Here is an 18,745-nt window from a genome sequence, read left to right as displayed (position 1 = left end):
CAAGTTCTGTTTCAAGGCAGGATAATCTCGAGCCAGATAGTCTTCCTGGTTGTCGTGTAGATGTGGCAAGTCGAGGCTGGGGTAGATGTTGTAAGTCGCCTTTCGAGGCAAAAGCTGAGGGCAATCTCGAGCCTGATGGTCTTCCTGTTTGCCGTGCAGGTGTTGCAGGTTCTCTTTCAAGGCTGCGGACAATCTCGAGTTAGATGGCCTGCCTCGTTGCAGGTGGTCTTCCTCGTTGCACATGTTGCAAGTCGTCTTTCGAGGCTGCGGACAATGCTGAGGCATGACAATCTTGGGCCAGATGACCTTCTTCGTTGCAAATGGCCTTCCTCATTGCTTTGAAGACGTTACAAGTCACCGTTCGAGGCTCAGGACAATCTCAAGCCAGATGGTCTTCCTCGCTGCAGATGTTGCAAGTCGTCTTTCGAAACTGGTGACAATCTCGGGCCAGATGGTCTTCCTTATTGTATATGTCGCCTCGTTGCAGATGGCCTCCCTCGTTGCAGATGTTGCAAGTCATCTTGCGAGGCTGAGGATAATAAGGCTGACGACAATGTGGCTGAAGGTAATGTGGCTGAGGGTAATGAGGCTGAGGATAATCTCGAGAGTCGAGCCGGATGGTCTTCGTCGCCGCAGTTGCGGCAAATTCTCTTCTCACGAGTCGGACAATCTCGAGCCAGATAGCCTTCCGCGTTGTGGATGTTGCAAGTGATCTTTCGAGGCTGAGGACGATCTCGAGCCACATGGCCTTCTTGTTGCAGATGTTGCCAGCCATCTTTCGAGGTAGGATAATCCCGTGCCAGATGGTCTTCCTCGCTGCTGTGCAGATGTTGCAAGTTCTCTTTCAAGGCTGAGGACAATCTCGAGCCAGATGTCCTTCCTCGTTGTGGATGCTGCAAGTCATCATCTTTCGAGGCTGATGTAGATGTTGCAAGTCGAGGCCGCGGTAGGTGTTGCAAGTCATCTTTCGAGCCAGATGGCCTTCTGCGTTGTGGATGTTGCAAGTCATCATCTTTCGAGCCTGATGGCCTTCGTTGCAGATGTTGCCAGTCATCTTTTGAGGCTCAGGACAATCTCGAGGCTGAGGCTGAGGGCAATCTCGGGCCAGATGGCCTTCGTCAGGCTCCAATCTCCTTGTTTGGGCAGTCCTACGGCGTCGTGTCAGTCTTGGTTTGGCCACAGATGCAGGGACAGGACACACACCTTGGCCAAGTGCTCCTCAGGCTCTTGTTTGGACAGTCTCCTTGTTTGAATGTATGATAGGATGGGCAATCCTTCGCCATGTGGTCCTCGTCACCACTGATAGGCTCGTGTCTCTCTGTTTGGATAGTCCTGCGGGCATCATGTCAAGTCTTGGTTTGGTCACAGATGCAGAAGGGACAGGATAAGACTCACCTGGGCCAAATGCTCCTCAGACTCGCTCATTTTGGCTCTTTCAGGCACGAACACGATGACCCTCGCTACATAAGTAGTAAGTAGTAGTGGGCTGGGCACTCACGATTCTCTCTTTGGGGCAACGCTTGGTGGTGTGGTCGAGCTTTCTGGCAGTTGTTGCACCTGTATGCACCACGATCGAGCGGAATTCCGGCATCAGCGAGAAGATGAGCAAGATTTGCTTCTGGAGACGCAGGCCAGGAGGCAGAAGGTAGAGCGTAGAAGGCAAGATAGTAGAGAGTAAGAATGTAGAAGGTGAGAAGACAGAGGGAGCAGGTAGAGAGGGCAAGAAGGGCACTCGCACAATCCAAGCATTTTTCTTGACGCAGACCCACTCTGCCACTGTGGCATTCCGGCACTGTTGGCAGGAACATAGTCCTAGGAATGCCTAGAATATGGTCCTGGCCCAGTTGGCAGGCCTCCTTGGGGCCCTTGAGCCGAAGCTGGGAGCATTCATTGGCACCCTCGGGAACTTCTGCTCTACCTGGTTCAGCCTGGTCTGCTCTGCTCTACTATACCCTGCTCTCTGCCTACTCTCCCTGGCTCAGCCTGGTCTGCTCTACCCTGGGCTTCCTGCTCAGCAGCCTGGTCTTCCCTCATCTGCCTGCTCTGCCATGGCCTGCGCTACTCTCTGCTCTATGCTGCGTTACTCAACCATGCCCTACACGCCGCCGCACCGCTGCTCAGCCTGGTCTGCCCTGCTCTGGCTCCTCTGGCTCCTCTACCCTGGTCTGCTATGCCCTGCTCTACTGCGAGCTGGATTCGATCGAGCACTGCAAAAGAGAAGGATATCAAGTGGGAGGCGAATGGACAGATCCCTCCATCTGGCACCTGGCCTCGACAACCCTGTGCTCTCGCACTGCCGTCGATGGTCTTGACCATTGTCCAGGCCTGACGCTCCTCTGCCTGCTCTGCTATGCCTGCTCTGCCTGCTCTATGCTGTGCTACTCTGTGCTATTCAGTCGAAAGGCTCCCGCACGGAACAGCACCGCAACGCAGTCAAGCAGTCCACCGCAGTCAAGCAGTCCACAACAGCCGGTTCACACACGGGGCACACAATCTGGGTTCAATGCCCCGCGGGACATGATGTGAAGAGTGTCGGGGTGAATAATGTCGGGGAACACAATGTCGGGGTGAACATTGTCAGTCCAGCGCAGCAAGTGCAGTTGGTGTAGCGCAGTCAGTGCAGTATTTGGCTTTGTTTGGCTTTGTTTTATTGCCGACGCCATTCACTGACTGACTGTGCTGTGCTATGCTGGACTTTGTTTTGTTTGGTCCTATACTGTTCAGCGTATTTGCTCACGAAGCATTGACAGATGGGACGAGATGAGCGAGGATGGCTGGTTATTCCATACCCGCCGCACGTCTTGCACCGACTTGGGCGGTTTGCACTCTCGTGGTGTATTGCACACACCCTTGCTTGCAAAGCTGGAGAGAAACTTGTCAATGTATCGCTCAGTAGCAGCGTCATTGCAAGAGCGCTGACTCGAAGGACTTCCCGCTGCTGCTCGACTCAGCCGAGTCCTTGCTGAGGCAGTCCTGTCCTGGTTGGCAGCCAATTCTGTCCTGCTCTGCGCTACTACGCTGATCTATGCTACCCTCCGCTGCTCTGTCCTACTCTACTTCGCTCTACTTTGCTTTGCTTTGCTTTGCCCTGCCCTGCCCTGCCCAAAGGGTCCCCACAGCACCGCAGTGCAGTCAGCCAGTCCACTGCAGCCAGTCCAATGCAGTCAGTCTAGCGCAGCCAGTCTGTCTGTCCAACGCAGTCTCTCCAGAGCGGTCACAGTGCAGTGTTTTGCTTTGTTTTGCCTGCCTGTTCTGTATACCCTCGCCCGCTGCGCCGGGAGAGGCTCTTCCTTCTCCTTCTCCTCCTCCTCCCCCTCCTCCTACTGCTCCTAGTGTTGCTGCTGATGCTGCTGCTGCTGCTGATGCTGCTGCTGCTGCTGATGCTGCTGCTGCTGTTGCCCCCTCCTCTTCATTGTCTGCACCATTAAACAAACCCAATTGAGCGGGGGCAACGGCGGACCTTCGACCACTTCGAGATCGCCCGGCTCCTTTTGGGTTCTTGGCCCTGACGGTGAAGCGTTATTGGCATTTTTTGATACTCTCGCGAATGGACTGCGGGGCGTAGTCGTAGGTGGGCTCGAAGATTTCCTCCATGGCCTTCCCGTCCCGTCAGAGCTAGCTCCCAGTACCATGCAGGGACAGCAGCAGGCATGGTGGCTGGAGATACTTCGCCACGCCCCTCTACGCGGGCACAGTCTTGACTTGTTGCGGGCTCGTTCTGCAGCGGCCTCTAGAAACCTTCCATCCACGGCCCATCGACTCGCGAGGGCTCCGTGCCTCCACCTCCCACGCCCGGTATACTAACTTGCTCATGTTTGCACGGTCGTCGGTGGCTCTTCGATGGGTGTGATCGATGCGACGAAGGATGTTTGCGAAGGCAGCCTCCATTGCCACGAGAAAGAGACGGAATCGTGGAACATCAGCAGGCTCTTGATGGTCACACCATGCCAGAAGGCCTTTGTAAGTGACCTCGTAGCCTTCTTTGACGGCTTTGGCCATGAGCATGGGAACGTTTGTCTTCTTGACCTCGGGTCTCCTATAGTGTGTAGCGTTTGTGTAGACCGTCTGATGAATCGAAAAGCGGTGGCACCTGTTCAAGTGGTAGGAGACAGAGCCGTGTGTCACGCAGACGACGGAGTCGCCGGGTGCGCACAGCCAGCAAGCCAATTTTGAGGTGTGGGACAGAACCCATTGAACCAGACAACGACGTTCCCTGGAGGAACCCCGCCAACATGCATAGACAGCACCAAACCCGCCGCAGAACTTGCATGCCCGACGGACGGCACGCTGAGGACCCTCCTGCGCCGCGCCGCCAGCTGGTCTCGCCGCGTGGGAGGCGTTGAAGCAGAGAAGCGAGGTGGACAGAGGGCTTCTGCGCGCGGCGGCCACTCCACGCAGTGATACGGATGACTTGCGCACGCCGGGGCCTGCATCGACGGAGACACAGCTTTCGCCACGGCCACTCGTCCTGTCGCGCTGCCCGGTTCTCGATGAAGCTTGAGTTCGACTGAACCAATGCCGCGAACTGGCACTCGGCGTGGGTCAGAAACTGTGAGGACGTATAACTTGAAGGAGACGTATGTCTTGAAGGTGGCACAGTCGATGGCTATGTGGACATTGGAGGCTGTCGAGAAGGTCCAGTTATAACAATGCTTCCTTTGGGTTTTTTTTAGTTGGTAGGCATGCTTGGACCAGAAACAATACGATCTTGCGGTCTTTGATGACAATGTTGGCGTGTGGGAATAGGTCTGCTGTTCCCAAGGAGTGGCAATGGTGATATTGTTGGTGTCAAGAGTATCTGCTCGCCAAAAGAGTGAGAAAGTAGCCAAAGATTGGGAGGGTGAGGCGGCCACAGTCTGCCTCACGCTGTTCTGGGCTCCGTAATCGCCATTCTCGCCGGCGTGGCCATCCTGACAGACACGATGTCTGATGGTCGAGGATGGATTCGCAAGGTGGGCGGGTAATATCCACTCTCCAATCGTGCACACTTACACAACTTGCTCTCTTACTCTCTTGTTCTCTTGCTCTCTTACTCTCTTGTTCTCTTGCTCTCCTGCTCTCCGGGGGATTGTTTGACGGCTGGGGGTATTTTTGCCGGACCATCTTCTCCGTCTTGTCCCAGAGTCGGACTTGTTGACTTGTAGCGCGCGAGGAACGGTATTGCCGATCTCAACTTCCTGCGAAGGCGGTCGCCGTCGGTACCGTTGGCGGAAGCATATTCGGTTGTCTATCCCTGCGTCGTCATTGCCAGATTTCACCACGACCTCCACGTGGGCATCTCGATCGAAGGGCGTCTTTTTGTCCGTCAAGTCATCCTCGTAGCCGTAGTCGAAAGCCTCCGAGATTCCCGCATAGTCTCTGCATCGGTTGTAGTCATAGATGTAGACGTTTCTGTGCACGATGGTCAATGTCGCACGCCTGCGGTACTCGGCTACGGCGTCGCTGAGGGTTCGTGACTGGCGAGCCCGAGCGGTCTGAAAGTCTCCTTCTCCTTAGGTGACTCGCTGGCGAATAGGATGCAACAGGGAGCTCGCCGGGAGGAGTGGCTGGTTCTCCTCGTACGCATGGTGGCATTGGAAGAGCGAGGCCGTCGTCTCCTCGTGCGCATGGTGGCCTTGGAAGAGTGAGGCCGTCGACTCCTCGAGGGTCTGGATCTGCGCGGAGCTTTGGAGCAAGCATAGACTGAGAGCAGCGGTGCCGACAAGCAGGATTAGAGCGAGTAATTTCCGCGACCGTAGGAAAGCAACCGCGGCAATCAACCCTGTGCGGATATGGGAGCACGTTCAATCTTTGACGCTGTTGCGCTCGTCTTCCCCACGTCTCCATTCTTCTGTCTTGTTCGCGCTTCTGGTACTCTTCGAACTCTCTCATCGCCTTTCCAAGAGTTTCAATCCCCGTAGCTTGTCTCATGAATTCGGCATGTTGGCGGATCTCACTCATGTTGATGATAGTGCCTGGCCCGGGAGATTCTCCTCGCAATCCCCGCGGATCAACTCTAAACCGTGAACTGTGAGGTCGACTTGGTGATGAAGGTCGACGACTGCGAGAAACCTTCGGTGGGGGTGCCTCTCTCCTTCTCTGGGAACAGCAGTGGAGTAACAAAGTTGCCCAAACAGTATCCCAAAAAGAACCCCGAGGAGGCGAGATCCCACAGAGAAGGATGGTGCCGACATGAGGCTGCGGGGAGACGACGGTCGTGCAATAATGTCCCACGGCGATGATCCAGCATCGGACGTGCTGCCACCTGTAAGCCGCATGAGTCATGGCATAAATCACCATGCCAGTAATGAACCCGTAAGGTATGTAGAGGAGGAGGAAGGTGTTCAATGTGCTGAAACCGAAGCCGTTGATAATGATCGGGAGGAACATGGATCTTGGTCCATTGGGGATCATATTGAGGAAGGCAATGGCAAAGATAAAGCCAGAATTTGAAGTCCAGCATTTGACGTCCAGAATTTGACGTCCAGAATTTGACGTCCAGAAGTAGCTCAAAGATGTGTGATCCTTCTCGAGATGAGTGTTCCTGATACCGGAGTTGTTCGTCCGTGCTGAGGTCGCCCACAGGGATATTCAGCGGAAAATCCACGGCGGCCAGCAGCTGCGCCGTCAGGAGGTACTAACCCAGAAGGTAGACGGCAAAGAGTAAGCCGCCAGCCGCATGCTGACACTTTAAAGACGCGGCAGTATCACCTTCGGCTAGCTCCAAGTATGCACCGGCCATTTAAGGACACCCCGAAGGACCTGAAACAGCCAACCTCGACACCGCATTTCTTCCCTCTCCAGTACCGTTGACTCAACCGTACGGGGTGGGCATGAACCACTTCGGGAAGACGCCGGATTCGCGCTGATGGTGAATATACGCGGCGTTGACGTGTCCATTCTGCGTAAAATTCGACTGCGTGTCGTTGTTGAATCCGGGAATCGGTGAGTACTGTCTCTGTAACGGGGGTGGCTGTTCCGGCGAAGATGGTAGTGAGAGTTCTGAAGAGGGGCTGGCTATGGAGGCCTGTTTCTGATACCGGAGGGAAGAAGAAGAGGACAAATGGCCATGCCACTGTCATACCACCCGCGGCGAGGAACATGTATTATTGCCAGGACTCCAGGCGGCCGTAGTCGACGAGAGGCGAGAAGATAATAACAAAGCCAGCTATTTGCCAACGGTTAGTGATGGAAGAGACACGTTCAATGGACACACCCCTTGGAGGAGCTCGCATGTCACTTACTTACGCCAAACCAGACTGCCGTACGGAGAGCTTGTTCGTTCTTCTTATCAAATGATCCCACTGCGACCATCAACATCGGGGAGGCACCGGCTTCGAGCATGCCGAGGACCCAAATCGCTAGACATGTATCCCCTGGAAGCTAGAATAAGCAGCTGGTCGCCATGAGACAGACAATAGCGAAAAGAACCCGCTCGACAGGGTATCTCTGGGCGAGGAGAGATGCTAGTGTCGCACCGCACACGAAACCCCAGGTGGAAGATCGAGGCAACATATGGAATACCGGTTGCCGACATCCAGACTCCCGTCGTCACGGAGACCGAATATTGCCTGGACCACTCCAGATTAGCAGAAATGCAACGACGGGGGCGGGACCACGCCTAACCTACCGCCTGACCCCAGCATAGCCTGGTTATAGTACTGCAACCCGTCAGACAAGGCGAGCAGGGTCAAAAGCTGGCTGACCATCAATCTTTTCGAACAAGTCTGGCTCCGGTGTAGGCTGCCCCAGTAACTTTGGTGGCCTCGTCATTGTGAACGGCGTCGACGATGGTGACCTTTCTTTGCATCAGGTTTGGAATCTCTCCACTCCATCTCTTCTTTGATCCATCTCCTGGAATTTTGCGGGTAGCATGTTGGTGAGAGCGTTCCGTGAGGCATTGGGGGACAGCATGAACCGTGAATGGCAGATTCTTAGGGGATCAAAGGTTGCAAAATCCCAAAGGTTGGGCCATCAAACACACTCGAGGACAGTCCAACGCAGGCAAGAAGGCAGAGGACAGAAGGCCAGAAGGCCAGAAGGCAAGAAGGTTGAGGGAGAAGGTAGAGAGAGGGAGAAGGCAGAGGGAGAAGGCAGAGGGTAAGAAGGGGAAGGGCACTCGCACAATTGAAGCATTTTTCCTGGCGCAGGGGTCACCCACTCTGACACTCTGGCACCCAGCACCCAGTACCCAGCATCCAGCTTCAAGCACCCAGCAGCACAGTCGCTGAAACTTGACTTTGTTCTCGCAGGGACACCCCTCGAGCCAATATTTTCAACCAGAGAGCGATGGAGGTCCATCAAGATGCCGATTTGGAGCAGCGGTGTCTGAAACTGCGCAGTGGCGCCCCCGGTAAGCTGCGCTTCCCCCTTTCGCATTGAGTCCCTTAGATGTATACTGACCCCACGGCAGCATCAAAAAGGCATGGCACACTCTTCTTTCCTCTACAGTCTCGCCAGGGGAAGCATATGGCCGGCTCTGGGCGTGGGAGAACAAGCCCTCGAAGGAAGGGCCCTACGAAGCATCCAGTCCCTGCAGCATATCCAACCTCCCACAAAGTCTCCTGGAACCCATTTTGGTCGAGGAGGCCAGGAAGCTGGGGGTTGAGTTCTAAGTCTACACCGAGTTCGTCAGTCTGGAGCAGCACGCCGACCGTGTCAAGACCAAAAAGGGGTGTTGACAACACCCAGACAATCGGCTACCACCACCACCACCACAAGGCCCCAAGAACAAACATCTTGACCACCGTGACGATAGACATGGATTTCGAGGCCATTTGACCGGAAATTCGCACCACATGATCGAAGGCATCCCAACGACCGTCAACAACAGCTGCATCAACAACTGCCTCCACGAGAACGCCGACCGGACCGATTAAGCTCTCCCCCTTCGAAGAAGATGAAGAAGGAGATCAAGTCTCGGCCTACCTTGCCTCTCGAGTTTGCAGAATCCGAATCTATATACCTCCGAAAGCCGGGCAATGAGTCTGTGGTTGGTGCAGGCACATGTGGAAAAGTATTCAAAGCCATTCACATCTACACAAAGGACAAAGTTGCACTGAAGAAGATCCGTATGCGATACAGAGGAAGGCTCCAGGAGGGCGAGGACGTGGCAGACTCGGTCGCAGTCAAGATCCTGTCGATATTCCACTGGACCATCAACAACCAGGTCGTGCGCACCTGGCACAAGGGCCGCCCTCTGTAACAGCGACGCGACCCATCGCCACCCACCCATCAATGGTCTTGGAAATAACACGTGCCTGGCCGACGAGCTCAACCTGGCCTGGAAATTGGCCTGTGGGCTGAAGGGATACGCCTCCCCCAGCTTTCTCGAGACGTTGACGGTCGAGCGGAAGCCGGTGGGCGACGGTATCGTCCGCCGGGTCGTTGTCAAAGAATCAGTTATACCAGCATGAGTACCACCAGGCCTATTCGATCGTCCCTCCTCCTCGTCAAAGCCCTTCCCGACATCTATAACCTTGAAGATATAATCCAATCGGCGGTCACCCCACAACATACATACCTGCATTCTTGTTAACACCACAAACACTTTGGGAGTGGACCAAACAACCTTTTCACCCACTATACAACGACTCATTTTAACAAAGACTCCAATAGAGGCCCTCCCCAACGTCTACAACCTTATAGATATCATCCAATCGGGGGTCACCCCATCTTGTTAACACCACAAACACTGTGGGAGTGGAACAACAACTTGAAGAATGGTTCCCCACGAATGTTGTCTTATCTCTTGTCTCTCGTCTCCGGCGCCGATTTGACCCAACTTGGCAGCGAATTTGAGCACCGGTGGGCCAGCAAGCAAGAACACCGCAATTCCTGAGTCGATCCAGAGGGACAAGACTCCAATGGAGGTTTCAGTGGACCTTGGGTCGTTGTGGAAGAATCAGTTATGCCACTGGCGCCGGAGGACCACCGGGGTCTATTGGATCGCCCCTCCTCCTCCGCGTCAAAGCCCTTCCCGACGTCTATAATCTTGCAGATATTGTAATGGGCTGGCGTGGTGGCCAAGTTATACAGTCACGTGACTGTACAAGGTGCTTTACCAATGGCGGAGTAGGCAATGGTTTTGATAGTCCTTAAGTAACATTAATAGATCAAGTCAGCTTTACTTCAAGATAGCGAACAGAGTGCTAGTTGTGCTCGAAACCTTCTATTCTTCCTTTGTTCCTGTTCCTGCGACGCGCTGCAGGCAGTCCTGCGATTGATTCTGCTACAGCGACTATACGCTGACCTCCAGTGTTTGGTTTGTGTATATTGTTATTGTTGTTGGCAGGCGAGCGAGACAGCGTTACGACCAGAGCACCGCGCTCATCTACCGCCCCCGGACAGGCCTCTGTGCGTTCTTGCACGTGCATGCCAACGAATTCGATCCCCGTACAATATAATCCAAGCAGAGACTGCATTTCCACCCACTCTGCAACAACGTCTTAGCTCGCGATTCATTTCAAAGCTCAAGGGAAAGGTGAGATAAAGGTCAAAGACTCCAATGGAGGTTTGAGTGAACCTTAGGTCGTTGTCAAAGAATCGGTTATGCCAGCCGGAGTACCACCGGGGCCTATTCGATCGTCCCTCCTCCCCGTCAAAGCCCCTCCCGGCGTCTACAGCCTTGCAGATATAAATATAATCTACAGAAACTGCACATTTCCACCCACTCTGCAACGTCTTAGCTCGCGATTCATTTCAAATGAATTTCGGCGAACAAAGCGCGAGGGAAAGGTCAGAGCTGCCGACGGATGCCGCGCGGGAAGACGAACGGCGCAACAGACGTTGGTGCTACTGGCCAGGACGGTAACCTTGCTCCTACTTTATGGCTGAATGGCAGGAAGGCGAACGGTGCAACTGACGTTGGTGCTGCTGGCTGGGACAACAACCCAACACACAGCCCTGCGCAGGTCGTTGGGCTGGGACTGCAGAGACAGGCGAGAGTCCGCTTGGGTGGGGGGTTTGCGTCGAGAAAAACGTTGAAATTCTGGAAGTGGTTTCCAGCCTGCGCAGTGCTGGGTGCCCTTCTCCCTCTGCCTTCTTCCCCTGCACCGACTGCGCAGGACTGCGCTCGAGTGTGTTTGATGGCCCAACTTTTTGACTTGGGCGACTTTGGACTTTGACCACTGCCTTGACATGACTTGACATGACGTGACATGACTTGTTGCAGCATCTCGTGTATCTGCATGTCGTCTGTGCTCGCGCATCGTGCATCTCGCATGTCTTGCAGCCGATGTGATGGCTGATGGCTGATGGCTGATGGCTGATGGCGTCGTTGTCGGAGATGATTTCCGTGGGCGTGAGCGTCGGCGTCGGCGTGGCCACTCGACTCGAACTTTTGTCCCTTGGGCGCATTTTGCACCCACCCGCGGCGTATGCTGCAAACCCCTTGCGAATCTCCAAATCTCCAGTCGTCGTGCACGCCTGCTCTCTTGCTCTCTTGCTGCAAACCCCTTGTGAATATCCAAACTTGTAAACCTCCAGACTTTCTTGCAACCCTGCCCTCTTGCTCTCTTGCACACTTGCCCTCCGGGGCATTGTTTGACGGCTGGGGTATTTCTGCGAGACCAGCTTCTCCAAGTCGGACTTGTTGACTTCCAGGGGCGCGAAGAACGTTATTGCCAGCCTGTGAAGGCGGTTTGTGTTCGCTGTCCTGGCCGTCGGTACCGTTGGCAGAAGCATCTTGGTATGTCGCGTCTCACACTGCCTGGAGTGGCGACTAGGACCGAGTCTTTCGGTCGCAACTCAATGCGGCCATCTCCTGTGCAACTGTACCTAGAAGGCGTGCTGTGCGTTCGGGGCGGCTGGGGACGTCATTCCAGTCGACCAACTTGAACTCTGCGCGACCGCAGGGGCCTGTAGGGCGAGGTCTTGACTGTCGTCTCTGTGGACTGCAGTCCTGGGCCTGGATACAACGTCTTGTCTCTGGCGTCCTGGCCTGGTTGGTAGCCTCCCGTCCTGCTGGATTCTGGCGTCTTGTCTCTGGGGTCCTTGCTGAGGCCATCCTCTGGTCGGCCGCCGGTTCTGCCCTGCTAGATCCTAACACCTTGTCTCTTGGGGTCCTTTAGCCGACGCTGGCAGCGTTGGCACTCCCTGTCCTGCTGTTCGGAAGGGAGAAGTCCAGACGTGGTCCTGGCACTTGCGGTTGAGATGTCGCAGGCGGTAGGAAGGCTTTCTCCAAGTCCGTGTCGAAGGACATCTGGTCAACATCGATGTGTCTGGACGCAAGCGAAGCCTTCCGCATCGTGGTGAAGTTCTCGCCTGGTTGGCAGCCTCCAACGTCCTGTCTCTTGGGGTCCTTTAGCTGAAGCTGGCAGCCTCCGTCCTGCTAGATCCCAACAACTTGTCTCTTGGTGCCCTTTAGCCGAAGCTGGTGGCGCTGGCAGCGTTGGCACCATCGTCTGTTGACCATTTCTTATCGAGAGATCCTCGCCTGGTTGGCAGCCAGTCCTGTCCTGCTAGATCCCTCCTGTCTCTTGGAGTCCTTTAGCCGACGCTGGCAGCGGCGGCTCGACCCGTGCCGTAACGATCTGGTGGCGATCCTGTTCCTCCAGGTCGAGGACAAAGCAGAAGAGTCGGGACAAGTGGGTTGAGCCGGCTATACGCCGCCCTGCGGTCCCCAGCTTTGTCCCCGGCGTGGACCCAGTGATCAAACATGGTCTTCCTCTCTTAATTAGGAATGCTGGAGGCGTCAATCGCCGTCGAAACTGGACGGCGCGAGCGCTGTATGCAGCGCTATACCTGTCGAGGTCACTCCGTTCAGCAGGCCCTGCACTGCGCCGTTTGAGAGGCTTCTTGGAAGAAACGAGGTTGATCAGGCCGTTCGTGAGTAGAGATATGCCATTTGTATATATACTCGCCGTTGACACCGTTCGTGGCGGCTGGGGGTGGAGGTGGCGCCCGTCGGGCAGTCTCAAACTGATCCTGCATTTCGTTTTGACCCTGTAGCGCCCTGCAGTTCCCAGCTTTATCCCCGACGTAGACATAGTGATCAAATGGGAGTTGGGTTGTGGTCCGTGCTTCAAGGCGTGTTCTGAAGGCGTGTACAGAGCTGGGTGTTGGGTTGTTGTCCCACCCAGAAGGAGCAGAGCTGGGTGTTCGGTTGTTGTCTTGTCCCAGCCAGCAGTACCAACGTCCGTTGCACCGTTTGCTTTTCTGCTAGGTATCCGTCGCCAGTTTGATGCAATCACAAGTCTAGAGCAGAGTTCAGCCCTGAAGCAGAGTCCGCCTTTGAATCAAGGTTGTCCTTTCTCTTTCACAGTTCGTTCTGTATACTGGACAATCTGTGCTGTGGTGCGTGGGATGACCTGGCCGATTGAATGCAGGATGGACGGCTAACAAGCGTAGAATAGTGGACATCGTTCGCAGCTACAGGGACACATCAGCGGAACGGACAGCTAAGGTCCTGAGAGAGAATGAAGACTTACGCGAGCCAGATGGTGTTCCTCGTTGGTGTGTAGATGTTGTCCATGGCAGGTGTAGCATCCTCGTCGAAGAAGATGCAGTCTAGTGCATCAAGATCCTCTTGGCCGACCTCTTCCAGTGCAGTGCTGTGTCCTTGTTCGTCGAGACGCGGATCATGGTCCAGAAGTTGATATTGGGAGTAAGGGCCGCCTTGTCCGCCTTGTTGGCCTCGAGGAGAGCATGATCCCTCCTTTTAACCGCTGCAATATCATCCACACTACCTCGTTTTGTTCTTCCAAATCGCCTCTTGCGTACCCATTTCATGGGAGCAGTGGGGACGGTCTCGAGCTAGATGGTCTTCTTCGTTGCAGATGGTCTTCTTCGTTGCAGATGGTCTTCTTCGTTGCAGATGGTCTTCTTCATTGAAGATGGTCTTCCTAGTTCCAGATATTGCAAATTCTCTTTCAAGGCTGAGGACAATCTCGAGCCAGATGGCGTTGTTGCAGATGTTGTAAGTATTCTTTCGTCGAGCCAGATGGCCTTCCTCGTTGCAGAAGTTGCAAACCATCTTTCGAGGCTGGGGTAGATGTTGCAAGTTGAGGCTGAGGTAGGTGTTGCAAGTCATCTTTCGAGGCTGAGGGCAATCTCGGGCCAGATGGTCCTCGTCACCGCAGTTCGGATAGGCTCGAATCTCCTGATTTCGACCATGTCAGTCTTGGTTTGGCCATCGATGCAGTAGGGACAGGACAGGCCACACCTTGCCTCAGCCTCGCAGACTTTGCTGGCACGACCACCACACTCCTGGGCACAGTCACGAACACAAGGACCCTCCTCACAGCATAAGTAGCAAGTAACAGTGCAGAGAATGCAGCCAGTGTAGCGAGAGTAGGAAACTTGGGGAGTCAGTCAGTCTCTGTCGACACTCGCAGTCAAGAAGGTAGGGGGAGAAGGAAGGGCGAAGGCAGAGGGCAAGGGCACTCGCACAAACTAAGCATTTTTTCTGACGCAGACCCACTCTGGCATTCCGGCACTGTTGTCAGGATTACAGTCCTGGGGAGGTCTGGAATGTGGTCCTGGCCCAGTTCGCAGCATTCATTGACACCCTCTCCTGCTCTGGCTGCTCTGGCTGCTCTGGCTGCTCTGGCTGCTCCGCTTGCTCCGCCTGGTCTGCCCTGGTCTGCTCTGGTCGACGTCTGCGATGTCGTTGGCGTTGGATACATCGATGCTGACCAGATGTCCTTCCACACGGACTTGGATCACCCATGTGGACTTAGAGAAAGCCTTCGTGCGACATCTCACCCGCAGGTGCTAGGACTACGTTCCCTCCTTCCAGGATTTGATTTCACGCAAACAAACAGTGTGCCAAAATCAATCCGCTGGTCTCTCCGGTCCGCCTCAAGATATGCTATTACCATCAGTCCCAACCACGTTCCACACGGTGAATCCGGCCGAGGTTCGACAAGTCAAGAGCAAATGTGTCTCATTCGAGTGTATGATATGTTTGATAATTCACCGGGGGTCTTCGTCTACCGGGTACCATTGAACTCCGAACTTACATTTAGGCGAGCGCCATGGTCAATTTGAACTCGTTCATCAGGAGCTTCTGCGCCCTTTGATGATAGGCGAGCGACCGGGAAGGTAGAACTGGATCTAAGAACCAGAATATCTCTGCGAACGCAATCATGTTGAACGAGGTGACCAGGTACAACCAACGACGGCCGATGAGCTCTGACAGAGGCGCCATGTTGAGCGGGCCGAACGCCAAACCCAACATGTATAGCTTGGGTGTGAGCGTGGGTGTGGGCGTCGGCGTCGTCAGAGTTGGTTTCGGAGTTGATTCTCGGAGTTGATTTCCGTAGATATGGGCGTCGGCGTGGTTACCGGAGATGATTTCCGTGGGCGTCGGCGTCGGCGTCCACTTACCCTCGAGTGTTATCGACCTCTCTCCACGACCCATCATGCTCAATCGGACGTGAAGCCCTCGTCGTCGTCGTCGTCGTCAAGTCGCATGTACCGGCGGAGGACGCATGGGGCTGGTGGTCAACCGTGCCGGCGTAGGTAGGGAGGGACGTGGGTGACGATCGGAGCCGCTTAGATGAGCCCGATTTCAGGCAGAACGGTTTAATGACGGTATTGGCGAGAGATCGACACAGTTTCTGGCGTCAGGATGTTGGTAAGCGGTCTAATACCGAGTATCCCCGGTCTTCGTCGATGTCCAGCAGTTTGTCGAGGTCGTGGTGGTGTGTCGACGGTCTGGACGATGCTTGGATGGATATCAGGATGCCTCAGGGTCAAATATCCATCAAGTATCCATCTCTTCCACAGCTCATGCTGTATATTTGCCTCATAATCATGTATTCATCGAGTATCCATCTCTTTCACATGCCTCAGGGTCAAGTATCCATCAAGTATCTATCTCTTTCACATGCCTCAGGGTCAAGTATCCATCAAGTATCTATCTCTTTCACAGGCTGTTCTGTATGTTTGAGCAATCTCTACTATGGTTCGTGGGACGACCGGCCGATTAAAGGTAGGATAGGCGGCCGGTAGGCGTGGGGTGGTGGGCATTGTTTGCAGCTGTGAGGTATATCAGCAGAACGGACAGCTATGGTCCTGAGAGAGAATGGTTGGAGATAGCCTTCCTCATTGCAGATGACCTTCCATGTTGCAGATGTTGTTGCAAGTCGTCTTTCGAGGCTGCGGACAATCTCGAGGAGGCTGAGGCAGGGTAATCTCGTTTCAGATGGTCTTCCTTGTTGCAGATGGCCTTCCTCGTTGCAGATGGTGTCTCGTTGCAGATGTTGCAAGTCATCTTTCGAGGCTGAGGTTGAGGCAGGACAATCTCGGGCCAGATGGTCTTCCTTGTTGCAGTCGAGGCCGAGGACAATCACGTTGCAGATGGCCTTCCTCGTTGCTCAGATGTTACAAGTCATCGTTTGAGGCTCAGGACAATCTCGAGCCAGATGACCTTCTTCGTTGCAGATGACCTTCCATGTTGCAGATGCTGCCTCGTTGCCGTGCAGATGTTGCAAGTCGAGGCTGAGGTAGATGTTGCAAGTCATCGTTCGAGGCTCAGGACATCGAGCCACATGGTCTTCCTTATTGCAGTCGAGGCCGGGGACAATCTCGGGCTAGATGGTCTTCCTCGTTGCAGAATTTGCAAGTGACCTTTCGAGGCTGAGGCTGCGGACAATCACGAGCCAGATGGTCCTCCCTGTTGCCGAAGTTGCAAGTGAACTGTCAAGGCTGAGACAGGTCTTGCAAGTCATCTTTCGAGCCAGATGGCCTTCTTCGTTGCAGATGTTGCAAGTCGTCTTTCGAGGCTGAGGCTGGGGATAATCTTGAGCCAGATCTCGAGTCAGATGGTCTTCGTCAGGCTTGAATCTCCTTGTTTGGACAGTCCTACAGCATCGTGTCAGTCTTCGCTTGGCCACAGTCACCACACAGGCAGCAAGTAACAGTGGGCTGGGCACGTACGCAGTTGTTGCACTTGTCTGCTCCACGATCGAGTAGAACTCTAGCGTCAGCGAGACGAGTAAGACTTTCTTCTGGAGACGTAGAGGGCAGCGGGCAGAGGGCAGAGGGCAGAGGGTTGAGGGTAGAGGGTAGAAGGAAAGAAGGCAAGATGGCAGAGGGTAAGAAGGTAGAGTGAGCAGGCAGAGGGTGCCTACCCTGCCAACCAGGCCAGGACTGCACTGAACGGTGAGCGAGTGTGACGATGGAACATGGACGTGGAGATGGGGGTGGTGATGCTGCTGCTGGTGTTGTTGCTGCTGGTGTTCTTTGAGAGTCTGCGTCTTTATCTGTCAATCATTGGACTGAAGGAGTTCAGTGCAGTCAGTGCAGGCCAGGGCACTCACTAACTGACTTTGCTGTACTGTGATGTGATATGCTGTGTTGTGCTGTGTTTTGTTTTGTGTTGTCTTGTTTACTATATTCACTCGCTCGCCTTTGCGAGTCATCGACGGATGGATGGATGGATGGCACGGTCTGTCTGTACTGTCAGCACTTGCAACTGGGATGGTAGAGCGGACGGTTCGCACCTTGCATGCAGTGTGGACGCTTCAACTCCCTTCTCTTCTCCAATGAGCCCCTGCTGGGTCATCTTGAGGATGCATTCTGTCTTCAGATGCTCAGCAGCCCGATCAGACAGAATGATGACCTCGTTCGCCTCGTCGTAGATCGTATATTTCGTCCAAGGCCTTCATGTAGCCATCAACGAACGCCTGACCACTGGTCGAAGGTGATGTCAACCGTTCTCACAGTCCAATCTGGGTTGCACCAATCGATGTTCTTGATGGCGTGAGACGTCTCAGTCTTCGAGTATTGGCAAGGGATGCAGAAGACGAACCTGATCCTTTCTCTTTCTGTCACCCAGGCAGGGCTAAAGTGGCACCGACCAGCGGCCAGCGGCCAGTATTGAGCCACCAAGCATCCGACGTAGCATCGTCGACACGGACAAGGAGATGAGGCCGGCCGAAAGGAGGGCAGGAGGGTTGGTTCTCGGGCTGGCCTGGCCTCAGCTTCTTCTGACACGTTAGAGAGGCTGCTGTGCGTAGCCGTGGAGCTGGAAAGGACGAGCGAGAAGAGAGCAAGAGAGCAAGAGAGCAAGAGAGCAAGAGAGTGAGAGAGTAAGTGGGCGAGTGGGCAAGTGAGCAGGTTTGCAAGCTTGGAAATTCACAAGGGGTTTGCAGCAAGGGTGCAAGTCTCACTGTGCTGTGCTGTACATTATCTTGTTTGATATTCTTGACCATGTTCATTATGTTCGCTCGCTCGCTCATTCTATCGACACGTTCTGTGTAGGAAGTAGACTCCGAGTCTCTGAATCATGGACGTCCTTACCAGGCAGATTCAGCAGCATCTTGCCCGCCATCCCAGGTGGATTCCCTAGTCTCTGCAGACTCTCAGCCGGAAGGCGTAGAGTTGGAAGTTGGGCTGTTGTCCCAACCAGCTCCCACATCATTTGCGCCATTCGCATTCCCTGCATCAGCCTGTCCGGCCATGCCTCCTGCTTGGCCTTGTGGACAGCGCACGACCGTGACCCTTCTCATTGCTGTTACCGATGACAGGGTTAGCTTTAAAGTACCGGGACGGACGCCCCGCGAAGCCACTTACCAAATGCTGCAGACAACCCGAGACCAGTCGTGCGGAGGACGGGGACCAGCTTCACCTTTCTTGGGACATTCCTGGAGGGCCATATCAGCGGAACGGACTGCTGGCGTCCTGGAGAATGGAGACTTACGCGAGCCAGATGACCTTCCTCATTGCAGACAGCCTGAGACCAGTCGTGCGGAGGACGGGGAGGACCAGCTTCACCTTTCTTGGGACATTCCTGGAGGGCCACATCAGCGGAACGGAC

General features: G+C 54.6%; 6 protein-coding genes across 6 annotated transcripts; 1 reads left to right on the top strand and 5 right to left on the bottom strand.

The window, feature by feature from the left end:
• Window positions 1-3,681: 3,681 nt before the first annotated feature.
• Window positions 3,682-6,721, bottom strand: PV07_08665 (uncharacterized protein; the record flags this gene model as incomplete). The annotated part of the gene is made up of 6 exons (XM_016395859.1): window positions 3,682-4,036; window positions 4,126-4,926; window positions 4,993-5,391; window positions 5,563-5,761; window positions 6,153-6,548; window positions 6,622-6,721. 6 exons carry the CDS (start codon window positions 6,719-6,721, stop codon window positions 3,682-3,684), a joined length of 2,250 nt encoding a protein of 749 aa, XP_016245715.1.
• Window positions 6,722-6,793: 72 nt separating this feature from the next.
• Window positions 6,794-7,752, bottom strand: PV07_08664 (uncharacterized protein; the record flags this gene model as incomplete). Its single annotated transcript, XM_016395858.1, has 6 exons — window positions 6,794-7,012; window positions 7,064-7,147; window positions 7,228-7,355; window positions 7,420-7,550; window positions 7,610-7,628; window positions 7,686-7,752. 6 exons carry the CDS (start codon window positions 7,750-7,752, stop codon window positions 6,794-6,796), a joined length of 648 nt encoding a protein of 215 aa, XP_016245714.1.
• Window positions 7,753-8,878: 1,126 nt separating this feature from the next.
• On the top strand, window positions 8,879-9,184 carry PV07_08663 (uncharacterized protein; the record flags this gene model as incomplete). The annotated part of the gene is made up of 1 exon (XM_016395857.1): window positions 8,879-9,184. The coding sequence occupies one exon, from the start codon at window positions 8,879-8,881 to the stop codon at window positions 9,182-9,184; it is 306 nt and encodes a 101-aa protein (XP_016245713.1).
• Window positions 9,185-13,316: 4,132 nt separating this feature from the next.
• On the bottom strand, window positions 13,317-14,011 carry PV07_08662 (uncharacterized protein; the record flags this gene model as incomplete). Its single annotated transcript, XM_016395856.1, has 3 exons — window positions 13,317-13,350; window positions 13,410-13,596; window positions 13,702-14,011. The coding sequence occupies 3 exons, from the start codon at window positions 14,009-14,011 to the stop codon at window positions 13,317-13,319; spliced, it is 531 nt and encodes a 176-aa protein (XP_016245712.1).
• Window positions 14,012-14,944: 933 nt separating this feature from the next.
• Window positions 14,945-15,343, bottom strand: PV07_08661 (uncharacterized protein; the record flags this gene model as incomplete). Its single annotated transcript, XM_016395855.1, has 1 exon — window positions 14,945-15,343. The coding sequence occupies one exon, from the start codon at window positions 15,341-15,343 to the stop codon at window positions 14,945-14,947; it is 399 nt and encodes a 132-aa protein (XP_016245711.1).
• Window positions 15,344-18,290: 2,947 nt separating this feature from the next.
• PV07_08660 (uncharacterized protein) lies at window positions 18,291-18,732 on the bottom strand (the record flags this gene model as incomplete). The annotated part of the gene is made up of 3 exons (XM_016395854.1): window positions 18,291-18,439; window positions 18,502-18,572; window positions 18,629-18,732. 3 exons carry the CDS (start codon window positions 18,730-18,732, stop codon window positions 18,291-18,293), a joined length of 324 nt encoding a protein of 107 aa, XP_016245710.1.
• Between the last annotated feature and the right edge of the window lie 13 nt (window positions 18,733-18,745).

The sequence above is a fragment of the Cladophialophora immunda genome (assembly GCF_000835495.1).
Source record: "Cladophialophora immunda strain CBS 83496 unplaced genomic scaffold supercont1.5, whole genome shotgun sequence".
In the NCBI taxonomy this organism is placed as follows: domain Eukaryota; kingdom Fungi; phylum Ascomycota; class Eurotiomycetes; order Chaetothyriales; family Herpotrichiellaceae; genus Cladophialophora; species Cladophialophora immunda.
The sequence above is the reverse complement of the archived record's forward strand: the minus strand, read 5'-3'. Positions and strand labels throughout refer to the sequence as shown.